General features: G+C 31.4%; 1 protein-coding gene across 2 annotated transcripts; it reads left to right on the forward strand.

Moving 5' to 3' along the window:
• The first annotated feature begins 2,238 nt into the window (after positions 1 to 2,238).
• Positions 2,239 to 14,088, forward strand: LOC145629196 (putative LRR receptor-like serine/threonine-protein kinase At1g53440). 2 transcript variants are annotated; one of them, XM_081681736.1, is made up of 24 exons: positions 2,239 to 2,677; positions 6,068 to 6,263; positions 7,188 to 7,259; positions 7,393 to 7,461; positions 7,612 to 7,683; positions 7,779 to 7,850; positions 8,564 to 8,635; positions 8,714 to 8,785; positions 8,903 to 8,974; positions 9,172 to 9,243; positions 9,345 to 9,416; positions 9,551 to 9,622; positions 9,704 to 9,769; positions 9,896 to 9,955; positions 10,047 to 10,085; positions 10,188 to 10,237; positions 10,411 to 10,772; positions 10,953 to 11,148; positions 11,244 to 11,378; positions 11,610 to 11,722; positions 11,855 to 12,065; positions 12,170 to 12,407; positions 13,237 to 13,387; positions 13,510 to 14,088. In XM_081681736.1, the coding sequence occupies exons 1-24, from the start codon at positions 2,581 to 2,583 to the stop codon at positions 13,927 to 13,929; spliced, it is 3,051 nt and encodes a 1,016-aa protein (XP_081537862.1). In that variant the 5' UTR covers positions 2,239 to 2,580; the 3' UTR covers positions 13,930 to 14,088. The 2 variants fall into 2 exon arrangements, with proteins under 2 accessions (XP_081537862.1, XP_081537863.1); XM_081681737.1 differs by lacking the exons at positions 2,239 to 2,677; positions 6,068 to 6,263; positions 7,188 to 7,259 and having other exon boundaries at positions 7,612 to 7,658.
• Positions 14,089 to 18,234: the final 4,146 nt, after the last annotated feature.

An 18,234-nucleotide genomic window follows, 5' to 3' on the forward strand; every position in this document is an offset into this window, starting at 1 on the left:
GTTTTTTAGTGGATTGCTATATACCGCCGACATTTTTTTATTAAAATGCCAATAAAAGTAATGTAGGGACAAAATTAGCCTTATTCATCCGCACTTTACTTTCTCTCTCCTAAGTCCATTATGTCTCAAACCCAATAGTTAACCACCACAAAACAACCACCATTGCCGCCACTACGACACTACCATGCCACCACAGCAACAACGACCACCACCACCCACTGCACCATCACTTCCCACAACTACCACCACCCACTGCACCATCACCGCCCACAACAACCAAGAGGGAAGGCATCAGAATTTTTTGTGTTTCCAAACCACTAATAGCTACAGCAGGTCAACATTCATCAACCATTAGGAAAACGACGACCCACCACCATCCCTTGTTGTATGGGAAGGTGGTTTTTTAAATTCCGGCAACCAGCACAATCGGCACTCAAAATCGGTCATCTAGGACGGTAATCGGTTTCCAAAGCCGGTTGACCACCGTGATCGGCGTCCAAAACCGTTTACCGTCCCAAGTGACCGGTTTTACACGCCGATTGACCATGGTTGACCGGCATGCAAAACCGATTACCGTGGTGTTTAATCGGTTTTGGGTGAGGCTCTACTTCATATCAACACAACTAGCTGCGCATACATAAACAGTAGCTCATGAAGACAAGTATTTCTTAAAGAAGTGATTTATTAGGTGTATAAATAAGTTTATATCCAAAAGATGTATAAAAAATCTGGCTGCTCTTAATAATTTCTGTTTGGGTCCAATTGGGTCCAGTCCATAAATGATCCAATTAAAAGCCCAAGGTTCAAGGTTTAACTCTCCCATTGTGCTAAAGTCAAGGTCAGTCAACATGGCAAGCCCATTTGACCTAGGCCCACTTCTCCAAGTTATGCAAAGGTATAAAAGCCATCAATTGTACTACTTTACATTCATTCACATATAGCCTCAAGCAATTAATTCTCTTGCATAGTTATTTCTCTCCACACATTGTACTGACTTTAGCATCAAAGGGGCCTTCCTCGGCAACTCCCCCGAGGCTAGTTTACGTGTATTAGTTGTGCAGGAAACCCTCGGCCCAACATCACTTGGACCGAGCCCAGTCTTCACCACCTCTCAGGACCTTCGGCAAGGTCCCATTGTTTTCACCCGAAAAAATTTCAATAGTGTACTATAATTCATTATAACAATAAACATATTTTTGCTTGTTCATGTTTTGTCAGAATGTTACTATTGTACTTCAACAAGGGAATTTTTAGTTGACTTGAACATTTTGAACACCATCAACGCCCAAATTGGGTTGCTATCTAAATTAGTATATAAGGGTTTTTGTTGAGAATTTCTAAAGCAATTGTGTTGCTTATTCCAATTCAATGTTTCAGTCGATAAATAAGTATCAATCATTGTATCGTCGACTATGAACACCAGGTATTTTCTTAAAACAAATTGGAGGTAAACACCACTGTTATACCAATTCATTACCTCTGATCGCCGCCGCCTCCAGGTCCGACGCTTTTTTCTTCTCCGACGTACAACTGCTGTTGTGGTGGGAAGTGCTTGTTGTGGCCCTTGTGGGTGATGAGAGAGAATAAAATAAAAGAGAAAGAGGGAGATGGGTGGGGGTATAAGTAAGGCTATTGATGTCCATTCACTTTTAATGTTGGTGATTTGATAAAAATTGTTGGCGGTATTTAACAGCCCCCATTGTTTAACCGTCCCTACCACCCATATATATACATAAAAAAAATAAAAAATAAAAAAATAAAGCCATTTTGAATCGTCTTCTCTTTCCTCGCCCATTTCTCTACATTTTCTCTCTACATCCATTTATCTGCCATTTTCTCTCTCTTAAAAAACTTTAACTGCAACATTGTTTTAAAATTATCAAAATAAATTATTTATTCACTTTGTGTTTCTCTAAACTCCAAAAAAAAAAAAAAAAAAAGAGAGAGAGAGAGAGAGAGAGAAAGTGATAATCATTTTAATATCTAAGTTTTGTTTAAGCTTTACTTTAATCAATTTATGATGTAATAAAAGCTATGAATTGAAGTAATTGCTTGAATGTGAATGTAACGGTCACGTTGTCACAAGTCATTACCATATGGCTGTCTCAATTACGACACTTTTGTAAATATGGGGGAGTCCTCACTTGATCGTTATCATAAACAAAAATCGTTTATTTAGTACGGAGTACTATTTTAATCTGTATTTAAATTAATTAACTATCTCAATTAACATGATACTATTGTAAATAAATCAACATTTGTGGATTTTAGGATCTACATTCAATTTGATAAAAGTTGTTGACATAAATATCACTAGATAAACATTGTTTTATTTATCGTGAAAATCACTTGTATTTTCTCTTTAAATATTAGCCTTATTTAAAATTTACCTGTAAACGGTAATCAAAATCCCCAATCATCCATTACATTCCTCCAAACCTTTCCTGAAAAAAACTGCTCTCTATTCTTTCTCTCTCCTCTTTTCACACTCTCATTCTCTGTTTCTCACCTTCTCTGTTTCTTCTCCCTCATAAATCTTCATTTCAATGGTTACTTTGTAAACTAAATTCAACTATTAATATGCTGCCTTCATTTTCTACTTCTTTAATTTTCTTCCTTTTCTTCAATTTCTTCGTAATTCTTGGAATCAACGCTCAACTTATCCCTCCAAATGAAGGTAACACTATAATTTTACATATTTATACTGCGTATCATGCGAATTTCCAGTTTATTATGTAAATATAGTTGTTGTTGTTGTTGTTTTTTTTTTTTTTTTTTTTTTCGGGAAAATGATTTGTGAATGTTTCGTCAATTATTGATTCATTTTTCGACTTATTTACATCATTTATTGATTATTTGTTTTATTTTTTATACAATAATTGATTATTTTGTTCTTTTTGATTTTAATTACAGTACTATTGAGTAGACTGGGCCATTTATGTCGTTTTTTTATTATTTGGTTGTACCACATTCGCATAATCTCATTTTAACTGCTGAAAATTGACACCCATGAAAAATTAGTAGTACTTTTTGGATTTTCCCAATAATTCTATTGTTAGAATTTCTAAATTAATTTTTGTTACAGTATTAATCACATCTTATTATATGAGTTAAGAATGTAACGTGAATAATTCTATTGAACTTACACTTAATTAATAATGTTATGGGTTCCACTTGCTTTAGTACCTCGGGTTTGGTGATTGATACATCGGGCACATACGTCCGATCTTTATTATTTGCAACTTTTTTGAGATATTATTTGTATTAAAAGGTAGTATATATTTCCTCCGTTTCTATTTCACTGACGCGTTTGATTTAGGCACATATATTAAGGAGGGGAGAGATAGTGAGAGAGAATGGAAATGCAAGGTAAAAAATTTACTCAAAATGAAACGTGTCAACTAAAAAAATTCTTAAAAGGAATATGTGTCAACTAAAAAGAAACGGAGATAGTATATTTTAAGTAGTTTAGTATTAAGAGAAATATGTAAAATATGTGATCAAATTGTGTCTATATCTTTTTGTAATTTTTTTTTTTTGGTTCATATGAGCCACGAGGGCGGGTACAACGGGGGGCGGGGGAAATTCTAGCATATGCTGGGGGCAAGGATCGATCCCGTAATCTCGAGGTTACGAGATGGGAGTGCTACCATCAAGCCAACTCCACATCCTTTTTTTGTAATTATTTTTACATGGACCAAAAAATGTTGTGTCATCACAATCGTTCTTTCAAAGAAAGGGAATGAATGAAATAAAAGTAGAGGAAGATTCTTTTGACTCATTTGTCGACTCTTTCACAAGATAGAAAAGCTACTTAAGTAAGTCGACGTTATAGACGGCTAAAATTTCAATTCTAATGTCCTTTAATTGTAATTCGTACCTGTCATACTAGTCTTATTAAAATCAAATTTAGTATCAATCTTGATAACAATTTTGGTATGACATTTAACATAGATAGGGACTTCAAACAATAATTACTTTTTACAAAGTACATATTATTTTTCTCGACTATCAATTTGTTTTTGCTTTTTTTTTTTTTTAATGTTACATTGTTACGTAAAATAAGCTTCCTCATAAAACAAATTTGAACCTATTATCTGGACGGGAATTGATTGAGTAATACTCCCTCTATTTCATATTGCAAAGTATATTTAAATTTTATTACGGGAATTTAGGAGGTTGTAAATTCCTTAAAATTGTTTGATTGAGTAATACTTCCTTCGTGAGATCCAATTTTGTGATTAATCTGTATGGTTCTCTATAGACGTACTTGTAGTAAAAATAGTAGTTACGTTGTACGGAGTATAAAATCATTTCATATAATATTTGGAGAATAAATTGCTTTATTGTTAGCTTTAATTAAAGTTTAGGGACTTTGGACAAGTCAATGCAAATTTGAGCTTTTTTAGATTACAAAGACAGCTTACTATTACACCTACACCGTTGCAAACCGTGTGCATTTAAAGTTTATACTCTTTGTTTAGTACATACTTTGAATATGTTGAATATTGTGGGGTATTGTATGAATGCAAGTAGTGAAAATACTTGCTAAGACATATCACAACATGACAATAACATGGCATCCTAAGTCTTGATAAATTTTATCTATTGTATAATCTAGTCATAGCATATATGAATATATTTATGGAAATAAAATTAAGAAATATGTATGTGGTCCAAAATTCTAAATGACTGAACAATTCGTTGACAGTATGAGCAATAACTTTAGAGTTTAGAGTATCTATTTCATGCATCAATAACTAAATTACATTAATTTGAGTAACTTGATTTACAAAAACATCTCCCGACAATAGGCTAGGGAGGATGACATAATTAGTAGAAATTAGGAAACAAATTTGTATCATATTACTTATTACATAAGAATATGTCAACAATGAAAGAGGGGGCAATTAATTATTTGATGTTTATATTATACTAGCCTTCTGCCCTTGTAGGGAAATCTCAAAGGGAGGGAGTATTGCCAAACTCGAACAATGAGATTTTTCTTGGGGAAACTTGATTGTATGATTTGGAATGTTACTTTGTATAATTGTATTTGTTATATTTGGCATGTAATATTGGAGATTTATTATTTAATATATCTTGCTTATGTAATGTGATAATGAGTTTTGGAATGTAAAAAACAATTAGGTTCGGGCTTTGATGTTAAAATTCATATGTTAGACACCAATCCTTATAGAATAGAGATTTATTCTATAATGATGTCTAGTAAGTTTGGGAAAATAGTTATAGTTTTTGTTGTGCTAGAAAAAATCACTAATCGATATGGAGTCTTAAAAAAGAGTTGCTGCAATATTAACGGATTTAGTAAAATTGCTACATAATTTAGATAAGTGCATGGTTTAGTGGTTGGCGGTTGCTTTGGTGGGGCTAACATGGAAGTTTAGGGGACGAGTTGTCATTGAGTTGATTTTGGAGAAAGGTGGATGATGGACTGATTTGGTGAGGCTAATGTGGAGGTTTAGGGGACGAGTTTTCATTGAGTTGAATTCGGAGAAAGGTGGATGATGGACTAGGGCTGTGGTGGAAATTGGAATATAAATGACTACACCATAAAAAAGTACAGGTTAGTACTTTGGATGATTTTTTAATCCCATACAATCATATTTGATACTAAAATTTGTCAAACATATTGTCTCCTTGCTCTTCAGTGTCAAGAGTAACATATTTCTAATACTTCGTATAAGTTACCCTTTCTAATATATAAGCTAGGCTTAGACAAAACAATTAAATCAGTAATGTGATGTGAAGTTCATGTTAAAATCATCCTTCAACTAGATTTACCTTAATGTTGCGGATGAAGGGAAAAACATGTACAAGGAAAAGACTATCAATTTTTACAGACTGTGACAATTAAACTACCAGTAGTTTTTTTCTTTTATGAAGTCGAATTTTCACATATGGTTTTTAGTTTTGTAAACTTTTAATTACCAGATCTATTAATCGAAGTTTAATTTTTTCATGAAAGCTCTGAAGTTGTTTGTATCCCTTTGGATTAGGGCTTTGGTTTTGTTGTTGTTTGACTGTTTCACTTGTGGGTTGGCAGTGAAAGCCCTGAAAATAATATCAGACAAATTAGAGATCCAGTCAATTCCTGCAGTACAGACATATTGGAAGGTCACGGACAAATCCTGCAATGATGGGGGTCGAAGCTTCAATAGAAATTTTGGCGTCGATATTTTTACCAACGTTACTTGTGATTGTACATTTAACAGTGGCACTGTTTGCCATGTCACGAATATGTATGTTCTTCATTTACATCTTATTTGTCTCCATTTTCAGATTAGTTTATCTATAGCCTCTTCCTTCATTATCATATATGCATTTTATATGTTACTTTTCGTATTTATAATAGACTTCTCTTCAATGTACATTATTTTAGGAGATGATGATATGCTGTAAGGAGCACTTCCTAGTTCATAACTTGGGTTGATTGGGTTGGTAGATCATATTGTATTTCAGTCCTTGATAAATTTGGGTTTGGAAACTTGTGAGAGGATGGATGGGGAATTGAATGGCTCCTTTTTGGTTTCCACTTCGTATTAGATCTCTAAATTTGCCATTGAAATGTATATACAAAGTACAGGATTTCAAAAACTACCTTTTAGAATTATGGTTTTAAAAGTCACCATGTTTAAGGAATTCTTTGCTTATACTGCCAATGCCAAATTTTTAGCTCTTTAAGGTGGGTAATATAGTAGTTTCTTACAATATAATTTGATTCAAGTCTAAGAATACACACATCTGAACTGCGAATTTGACTTGAAATTGTTTTTATTTTTTGAAACCGGGCTTGAAATTGTTAAATGGAGCATGGAGGTTGTGAAATGTGCTGTTGTATTGTTAGATCCTTTGTTTCATTATATAGTTAACTCCACTCAAAGCATCCTCAAAGATTAGTGGTGTCATCGAATATAGTTAATCTGAACTGCTCTTTACCAAACATGAGAAATATTGTTTTTATTGGCCAAAATGCTAATTTGACGCCTTACTGCTCCTAATTAAACAGTGACAAAATCCAAGCTGTCCCACTATCCATTTTTCTGTTGTCTGCAATTGCATGGGCTGTATGTTGTACTGGCTATGCTTTTATGGTGAATACATGTGCATTGGTTTGGCCTTTTGATTCTGTGTTGTAATGAGATTTTTTTTTCTTCTTTTTGCAGCCAATTGAAGGGTCTGAATCTTACTGGATACTTGCCTGAAGAATTTGGGAACCTTACTCAGCTGCAAGAAATGTAAGTAGGATGCTCTTTTGCAGTGAAAAGTAGCTAAATCATCTGTTCTTTTATGACTCTCTTCATTTATATTTGATGCTTCAATTATCAATATTTAGCATTGAAGATCCTGATGAGTTAAGCATTAATGCAGTGATCTTTCTAGAAACTATGTTCATGGAACGATCCCTAAAACTCTATCGAAGATTCCACTTGTTACTTTGTAAGTATGACACATTCTAACTATATTGAATTTGCCTGGTGATTTTTGTAACAAATTTGTAACTGTTTGTGCTCAATCTCTATTGTTTAAAGACAACCACCATAAGAATATACTGTTCATGGTTGTATCTGAATTCTTTTTGCTTTGCAGATCACTTGTGGTGAACCGGATGACTGGTCCCATTCCGAAAGAAATTGGTCAAATTTCAACCCTGGAGGAGTTGTAAATATTTTTAACTGATTGTTCCTATGCCGTTGATGTTGGCTATCAATAGTCCTGATTTGATCCTTTATCTGTTTTTACATGGATTTACTCAGAATGTTGGAAGATAACCGACTAGGAGGTCCATTGCCTAAGAGCCTTGGAAATTTGAAAAGCTTGAGAAGAATGTGAGTTCATTTTCTTCAAAGCATTTTAGTCATTGGAATGTTTTTTTTACTAGAAATGAACCCATATCATATTTAACTTGGTTGGTTATGTGCAAAATGTTACTCCCTCTGTTTTTAAATACTTGCTCCATTTCTCCATGCACGGAGTCTTAGGAGAAATCGGAGAAAGTAATAAAATATTGAGGTAATGAGGTTGGTGGAAGAATTAAAAATTGTAAAAAACCAAAAGTAGTGGAGAGAATTGAAGGAGAAAGAATATGGAATTAATATTGTTGGGTCCACTTGGTAAGAGAAATTAATTAAATATTGTAAAAGCTTTTCAAATAAGGAAATGGAGCAACTATTTTAAAACGGCCGGAAAAAGAAACAGGATCAAGTATTTAAAAACAGAGGGAGTACATTTTATTAATTACGAGTAGTATTGAATTTTACTTGTCTTCAATCTATGATTTTAAGCTGCTAGTGTTAAACTTCCTTTGTTCTCCACTTCTGTGATCTCCCTCGTTGAAGAAAGAATAGAGTATATACCACCTTATAAGCTAGAGGAGTACCACCAACAGGTTTTAGTTTGGAACCTCCTTTGGGTTTATAAATGAATCAAACTCTCCTCATATTTTTTTTAGCATGTTGTATTCGTGATATTAGATTTTTATAGTTTGATATTCGTATCACTGTTTACTTAGCGCATTTAACACACTTTTTCTTTTCTGTAGGGTGCTTGCTGCAAATTTTTTTAATGGAACAATTCCCGAAACATTTGTCAATTTGAAGAACCTCACTGAATTGTATGTTCCAACTCCATATGTGAAGTTTAATCAAGCTACACTTCTGTTTGCTAAACTATTACTGTGTTCTACTTGCAGAAGACTTAGTGGGAATTTGATCACTGGGAAGATACCTGATTTTCTTGGTACTTTAACCAACCTTAACGCATTGTGAGTGTACTAGTTTTGATTTAACCACATTATATCTGGTAGAAATATTATTTCCTGGCCACAACCAATATTCAGATTGTATATTTTATTTAATGTAGTGTTTTATAAATCTTACAGTGATATTCAGGGAACGTCTTTGGAGGGGTCGATTCCGTCTACCTTTTCCAGTTTGAAAAATTTGACAATTTTGTGAGTGGCCTATTACTTCAAGTGTGCATGATAGGCTCACATGGCTAACTTTGGTTGAAGAAACTGTCAATTCAGTCTATTGTATATATAAAGAAAATATATACTAGTGTATAAATTAGGCTACTAATTAGTGAAGTTGGAAACAGCATACCAAGCATTAGTTTTTGATAAATCTTTGATTGTTTTCTAATTTTCAGGAGAATTTCTGATCTAAATGCAAGAAGTATCACTTTCCCAAACCTGACAAATATGGAAAATTTACAGTATCTGTGAGTTATTTTATATATTTTATTTTATTTTATTGTTTCAGCAGAAATTTGGCATTTTTTTAGATGTTAATTTACTGATTCTTTTATTAAATTGTGTACAGGGTACTCCGAAACTGCTCAATTACTGGTCCAATCCCCGATTTCATTGGAAACTTACCAAATTTGAAACTTCTGTGAGTTCTCGCGTCTATCTGCCATAATTTAGAGCTTACAACTTGTACAAAGAACACTGCGTTGTAAATTGTAAAGTGTGTGGCCTATAGGTATTATATATAATGATTGAAATGTAATTATATCTTATTTGTAGAGACCTGAGCTACAACCAGTTGAGTGGTCAAATTCCCGAATCAATGCAGAATTTACAAAAACTTGGATATCTGTAAGTCAAAATACATTCATTTTGGATCATCCATTTTAACTACTACATTAGGTTGAGCTTCAAATCTTATTTTCGACGTAGGTTCCTTACGAACAACTCATTTTCTGGACCGTTGCCAGGTTGGATATTGTATAGCAGGCAAAACTAGTAAGGTTTTTTGGTTTTTGATTTTTAAAATTTTTCTATTGTCATTCTTCTTTTATAGCTTATTGTTTATAGAAGTGCTTTTTTCTGAAAATCATAAATCTTATAATTCCAATCTTATTGTTGCAGCGATGTGTCTTATAACAATTTCACTGGTTCATCTCCAGCTAGTTGTCAGCAGTCAAATGTGTAAGATCATCTGCAATACTTTGCTGCTTTTTCTATTAAGCTTTTTGCCTAACTATATGATCCCATTTTTTATTAATCAATTATGAAACAGGAATCTTGTCGCCAGCTATTCGTCTGCAAAGACCAACAAGTAAGCTCTGTTTACTACTGATTCTTCATATATTGAACCTTAAAAAGTCATCAATGCTCACATAAATTTGAGTCATTATGAAAGTACATTGTGATTTTGCAGAGTAAGTTGGTGCTTGAGGAGGGACCTTCCTTGCTCCAATAAGCCCCAATGTAAGAATCTACTAGATTTTTGTAGATTGTAACTGTAAACGCGATCTTTTTGACATGAATATTTTATATCTTGCTATTAGTTTACCCTAGTATTTCTTACTATTATCATAAAAAAAACTAGAAAGAAGAACAATTTATTCTAGCACTCTCGTCATGCTCTCATGTTTCTACAGATTATTCTATGTCTATCAATTGTGGTGGAAACAAGATGAGTTTCCGAGGGAATGAATACGACGAGGACAGTACTCCTGGAGGCCCTTCCACTTTCTTCGCAAGTGGAGAAAAGTGGGCTTATAGTAGCACAGGATCTTTTCTTTATGATGACAAAGCCAGCTTCTTGGCAATGGAAACATCCAACCCTAATGTGACGGGTATTTATCAAACAGCTCGTCTGGCACCTTTATCACTTAAATATTATGGCCTTTGCTTGATACCAGGAAGTTACAATGTGAAGCTTCACTTTGCCGAGATAATGTTTGCTGATGACCGAACTTTTGACAACATTGGCAGGCGCTTCTTTGATGTAGCAATACAGGTGATTCAACAAAATTTCCTATCCTCCCCCCCCCCCCAATTATATATATATATATATATATATATATATATATATATATATATATATATATATATATATATATATATATATATATATATATATATATATGTACTTCATATTTAGTATAAGTTAGTCTTCTTGTTTATATTGGTTTGACAGGGGAATATAAAGCTGAAAGACTTCAATATCGAGGCTGAAGCTGGAGGGGCTGGAAAGGAGATAACCAAGGCCTTTGATGTCTTTGTCAATGGGACCACCCTTGAGATCTTCTTATACTGGTCTGGAAGAGGAACAACAGGGTCTCCTGACAGAGGTGTATATGGACCTCTTATATCTGGGATTACAGTGACGCCCAGTGAGTCAACGTCGTATTACTAAGCACTGTTTTATCGTACTTCATTTATGTGGCTTAAATTATCTGTAAATTTGAACGTATCACTTTATTTGTAGATTTCAAAGTCAAAAAAGGATTGTCTGTTGGAGCCATTGTTGGAATTGTGCTTGCTTCATGTGCCATTTTTTTATCTATCCTGGTAATTCTATGGATGAAGGGTTGCTTTGGTGGAAAAAGCCAGGAAAATGAAGGTAATCATGTGTTTTATTCTGCTCCAAATTGGCCATTTACTTGTGATGGCAGTATTGAACATCGGGACTATAAACTTATTATAAATTTGTTGTAATTTCCTTCGAAAAAAAAAAAATTGTTGTTGTAATTTCTTATAAAGATTTTACCACTTATTTTACAGCTTAATGATAATAAAGTTTGGAATGTATTACCACTAATTGGGTATGTCTTATCTAATGTACATATGGCAGAACTCCGAAGGCTAGGTACGGGATATTTTACTTTGAGGCAGATTAAAGCAGCTACCAATGACTTTGATCACAGAAACAAAATTGGTGAAGGAGGTTTTGGGCCTGTATTCAAGGTAATTATGGTTCATAGTTTTCTTACCTTTGTTTTGTGTTTAAAGAAACAGACGCATGTAACAAGCATGTCTTGGCATTCATTCTTAATTTTTACTATTGAGATTTTCTAATATTAATTTTGTTTTTGTTAGGGTGTACTACCAGATGGTAAAGTGATTGCCGTCAAGCAGCTTTCTTCCAAATCAAAGCAAGGAAATCGCGAATTTGTCAATGAGATAGGCATGATCTCTGCTTTACAACACCCAAATTTAGTGAAGCTTTATGGGTGTTGTATTGAAGGAAAAGAGCTATTGCTTGTATATGAATACATGGAAAACAACTCCCTTGCCCGTGCACTGTTTGGCAAGTGCCTTTTTTAGCATCTTGTATTAAGTTGCTTCTTTTACTAGAAAGCTTGATTTCTATCCAATCTATGCCCTTTTTAAATTTTATTGCCAACTTTCTAGGTAAAGAGAATCAGAAGTTGCACTTGGACTGGCAAACAAGAATGAGGATATGCTTGGGAATCACAAGAGGATTAGCATACCTTCATGAGGAGTCAAGACTCAAGATTGTTCACCGGGACATTAAGGCAACAAATGTGTTGCTTGATAAGGCCTTGAACGCCAAAATTTCAGACTTTGGTCTGGCTAAACTTGATGAAGATGAGAATACGCATATTAGCACTAGAATTGCTGGAACAATGTGAGTCAAATACTTCTTCTTAACAAAAGAAACATTAGGTTTCATATGTAGGATCTGGACCTAATATTATTATTTTCCATATATCTAGAACCATGAAGAAGTTACTTTCACGAACAAGTTTACAAAAACGGAAGAGAAATGATATCCTATTTTGATGTATACTGCCTTTCTCAAATGCACAAATAGAGTAACACCACACCACTAAAAGTCCTTTGCTTGAAAAAAAAAAATGGAAATTTAGCATTCCCATTTTCCTTCGTTTGGTTTTACCTTTCTTGGGTTGAAAATTGTTTTTAGGTGGAAACAGATTTTAGAGAAATAAGTATTCATCTCAATTTTATGTACCATCCTTGCTTCCCATATCCATTCTTTCTTTCTTACTCCAATTTTTCTAGCATGAAACCATACCAGAGTTAAGGTGTTTTGATGTTTAGCGTCTGCTACAATTTTTTTTCCAATGAAATGTTTGTTTAAACTGCTTTCCTTTAAACCAAACATACCTTACTGTAACCGTACTAAATACCTTAATTTATCTTAGTGGTATAGCCTATAGAGAATTAAGAAACAGTGGAATTGTAGATAGAATTCAAATTAAATGATTTTATATCTTTTTTTTGTACTCTGTATAATAACATTAATTATCAGTGAGTCTATTCATTTTCATACTGCAACTCTGTGTATTGTTAAAAAAAAACTATATATTGTTGATTTTGAAGCATAATGTTCTGCAAGAAGGTTATAAAGTTTTTTTTTATCATGCAGTTTAAAATTTTAGTACTTTGTAATAATTTTTTTGCGAATCAATTCTTATCTTTCATACTTTCTTCAGAGGTTATATGGCCCCTGAATACGCAATGAGAGGCTATCTCACAGATAAGGCAGATGTGTACAGTTTCGGGGTTGTCACACTTGAAATTGTGAGTGGAACTAGCAACACAAGTTATAGGCCGAAGGAAGAGTTTGTTTATCTTCTTGATTGGGTAATAAACAGCTTCTATGTACAATCTACTTTTCATGTCTAATTATATGTTATGTAAAGATTTTTAGTGTATTTCTACTTTAGGCTATTCTTTTAACTTGTTATCCATCTGGGATTTTGAAGGCCTATGTTTTACAAGAGCAAGGAAACCTCTTGGAGCTTGTGGATCCAACTCTAGGCTCGAGTTACTCCAAAGATGAAGCATTGAGATTGCTGAACATAGCTCTTCTGTGTACCAATCCATCTCCTAGTCTTAGACCCTCAATGTCTTCAGTTGCAAGTATGATTGAAGGCCAAATCCCTGTCCAAGCACCAATTGTCAAACGTACAGGGACGAATGATGAATTAAGGTTTAAGGCTTTGGAGAGACTGTCACAAGACAGTCAAACTCATGTTTCAGGGAGCTCGATGTCTAGCCAAGTGCAGAGCATGTCCATAGATGGGCCATGGACGGATTCTTCAATTTCTATGCAAAGCAAGGAGATTAGTGAAAAATCACCCTCAAGATCAAGGTTGCTTCCTGATGATGTAAAGCCGGAGTAACATGACCAATTGTTAGTATAAACCCTAATTTGCTAGTGTCAAGGTTAAGTAGTTAATGTCGTTACTAGAGTTTTTATTACATAAAACAAGGAAATTATCTGTGCTATTATTTACCAAGAAATAAAAAACAGCTACAATAAGTAGCAATTCCTTATTATACAGCTATTGTATAATTATGAATTTTCAATCTATAAAACTTATCCAATTAAGCTATTACTTGAACACGAGATGTCAAGATATTTTGTTAGTCCAGTCCGACCCAAATGTTAAATCACCTCTATGACAGTGTCACAATCACACCCATTGACCCATATGACTATTGACTTACGTTGATTTATACTTTACTAGAAAACGGTAAGACCCCATGCCCCCATCCTACATTACATATTCCTCCTCTCTATTCTTTCTCCACCCCCATAAATCTTCATTTCAATGGCTTTCTTGTAAAACTAACTTCAATTATTATTATGGCGCCTTCATTTTCTACTTCTCTAATTTTCTCTCTTTCCTTCAATTTCTTCGTTAATCTTGTAATCAACGCTCAACTTATCCCTCCAAATGAAGGTAATGATATTTTTTTACATATTTATGTTCATTTAAACTTTATTTTATAGTACTTTATTATATACATAATGCATGTATCATGTCATTTTCCAGGTTTTTACTCCCTCCGTGTTTTAATAAGTGTTACACTTGCCAAATCCGGCCGTGTTTTAATAAGTGTTACACTTCCTTTTTTTGGTAAAAAGCTACATAAAAAATATTAGGGGGTGTTTGGTTCAAGCATAATAGGTATAAGGTATGGGTTTAGAATGACCAAAACCCATACCTTGTGTTTGTTTTTAGAAATTTTATTTTTTAAACCCATACCTTGAGGTATGGGTTTTTAAAACTCAAGGGGGGAGGTGGGTATGGCTCTTACCCATACTTTAGGTTTAAAATTAAAAGAATAACTATCATTCCTACATAAAAACCAAACACATGAAATCAAGTATCAAGTTCCAACCCAATACCACCCAGGTTTCATTCTTCATTCCAAACCCATACCATTGTTTGAACCAAACGCCCCCTTATTTCTCTCTCCTCTCATGGTCCCCACCCAAATCCACTACTATTTTTTTATTATATATTTTTTCTCACATTCATTACTTTTCAATAAACTATATTAACTCCACTATCTTTCTTTTATAATTTTTTAATATTCTAATTACCTCTTATTTTATTCAAGTCAATTAAATTGACTAAAACTATGTGCCGGTCAAACTGTAACACTTAAAAAAACACGGATGAAGGGCCTGTTCTGTTCCGTTGAAATTCAGTTCAGTTCAGTTCAGTTCAGTTCAGTTCAGTTCAGCTCAGCTCTTAATTTATGTCTAATGATATTGCTAATAATATAAAGCCAAATTTCATTCTTTTAAGCTTTTATTACAACGACAACATCAACAAAAACAATAATAATAATAATAATAATAATAATAATAATAATAATAATAATAATAATAATAATAATAATAATAATAATAATAATAATAATAATAATAATAATAATAATAATAATAATAATAATAATAATAATAATAATAATAATAATAATAATAATAATAATAATAATAATAATAATAATAATAATAATAATAATAATAATAATAATAATAATAATAATAATAATAATAATAATAATAATAATAATAATAATAATAATAATAATAATAATAATAATAATAATAATAATAATAATAATAATAATAATAATAATAATAATAATAATAATAATAATAATAATAATAATAATAATAATAATAATAATAATAATAATAATAATAATAATAATAATAATAATAATAATAATAATAATAATAATAATAATAATAATAATAATAATAATAATAATAATAATAATAATAATAATAATAATAATAATAATAATAATAATAATAATAATAATAATAATAATAATAATAATAATAATAATAATAATAATAATAATAATAATAATAATAATAATAATAATAATAATAATAATAATAATAATAATAATAATAATAATAATAATAATAATAATAATAATAATAATAATAATAATAATAATAATAATAATAATAATAATAATAATAATAATAATAATAATAATAATAATAATAATAATAATAATAATAATAATAATAATAATAATAATAATAATAATAATAATAATAATAATAATAATAATAATAATAATAATAATAATAATAATAATAATAATAATAATAATAATAATAATAATAATAATAATAATAATAATAATAATAATAATAATAATAATAATAATAATAATAATAATAATAATAATAATAATAATAATAATAATAATAATAATAATAATAATAATAATAATAATAATAATAATAATAATAATAATAATAATAATAATAATAATAATAATAATAATAATAATAATAATAATAATAATAATAATAATAATAATAATAATAATAATAATAATAATAATAATAATAATAATAATAATAATAATAATAATAATAACAATAATAATTGAAATAATAATACTAATAATAATAATCAATAAATAATAATAATAATCATCAATAAATAATAATAATAATAAATAGTATATGTGTTTAAAATGATTAGAGGTTTCAAGTTTTTAATATATTTTCCATACATTTTATAATATATTTTCCATATATTTTATAATTATAATTATATAGTATATTTTTCGTAAATATTTTAATATGTACATTTGTATATACACATATGTATAGTAATAAATAATCAATAAATAATCAAAGATCACTAATCCGTAGTTAAAAATCACTAATTAATACGTTCAGTTCAGTTCAGTTCAGTTCAGTTCAGTTCAGCTGAGTTCAGTCAATCGGAATAGGCCCGAAGTATGTAAATATAGTTGTGTTTTTTTTTTATCCCTTGAAAATGATGCGTGAATGTTTCGTCAATTATTGAATCATTTTAGGATTTATTTGCATCATTATTTGATTATTAGGAGTAATATTTAGTTGACTGGGCCATCACTTAAGTCGTTCGTTTTGTTTTTTTTTTTGGTCCGTTCGTAATTTTTTTTTTTTTTGAGGGCCGTTCGTAATTATTTTGTTGTACTGCATTTCGCATAATCTCACTTTTACAGCTGACAAGTGAGAGCATTGCCACTAATGGGCATTTTTTTGGTTGCCCAATCTCTCTCTAACCACTTTCTCACTCCTCCTCCCCATGGGCATTTTCTTGGTCATTTTTATTCTACACCAATGGTCAAAAATTATAATCCCCACCATTCTCTCTCCTATTTTTAACCCTATACCCCACCAATATTTATCTCTCCTACACATCATTAAATTTGTAATTTAGTATTTCTTAATTTTATTGTTAACAAAATTTTGTATTGATTAAATTATTTATGAGTAGTACAATATTAATTATTTTTAATATTAATTTTTGCAAAATGTATTTTTTAATAAAATAATAATATTTATTCTTAACTAAATTTTTTTATTGATTAAATTATTTATGAGTACAATATTAATTATTTGTGTCATTATTTTATGCGAAATTTCATTTTTCATTAGTACAACATTAACGATTACAACATTGGAACATAATGATCGTACACCAATCATACAAACCAAATAAATTAACGATTACAAAACTATTTATTCATTACGACCGTATTTTTGCCAAATATGCTCAACTAAATCATCTTTCAAAGAAAAATGGGTTTGGCTATCACGCAGGGTAATTCTTCTTTGAATATACGCGTCAAAATCAACGTTTGGTGGTCGGCCAACGTCAAATTCGAAAGGCTCGTTGTTATTCACTGTGTCACTTGTACTCGGACCGGACCTTGCTCTATGAAGCTGAGGGCGATCTTCTTCGTAATACCTTCTCAAAACTTCGGCACGAGTGTAATTGTGTCGTTCATCCTCGACAATCATGTTGTGCATAATGATACAAGCTTTCATTATGTCGCTCAAAATGTCTTCGTCGAAAGCAAGTGAGGGTTGTCGTAATATGGCAAACCTAGCCTGTAGAACTCCAAACGCACGTTCAACGTCTTTCCGAGCTGCAGCTTGTTTATCTGCAAATAACTTGTCCTTCTGGAGTTGAGGATATGTGATACCTTGTATAAATGTTGCCCAGTTCGGATATATACCATCTGTTAAGTAGTATCCCATGTTGTACTCATGGCCGTTTACCATAAAACTAATTGGTGGTGCCCGACCTTTCAAAACATCGTCAAACACCGGAGAGCGGTATAGGACGTTAAGATCATTACAAGAGCCGGGTATTCCAAAA

Source organism: Chenopodium album, chromosome 4 (genome assembly GCF_948465745.1).
Source record: "Chenopodium album chromosome 4, dcCheAlbu1.1, whole genome shotgun sequence".
In the NCBI taxonomy this organism is placed as follows: domain Eukaryota; kingdom Viridiplantae; phylum Streptophyta; class Magnoliopsida; order Caryophyllales; family Amaranthaceae; genus Chenopodium; species Chenopodium album.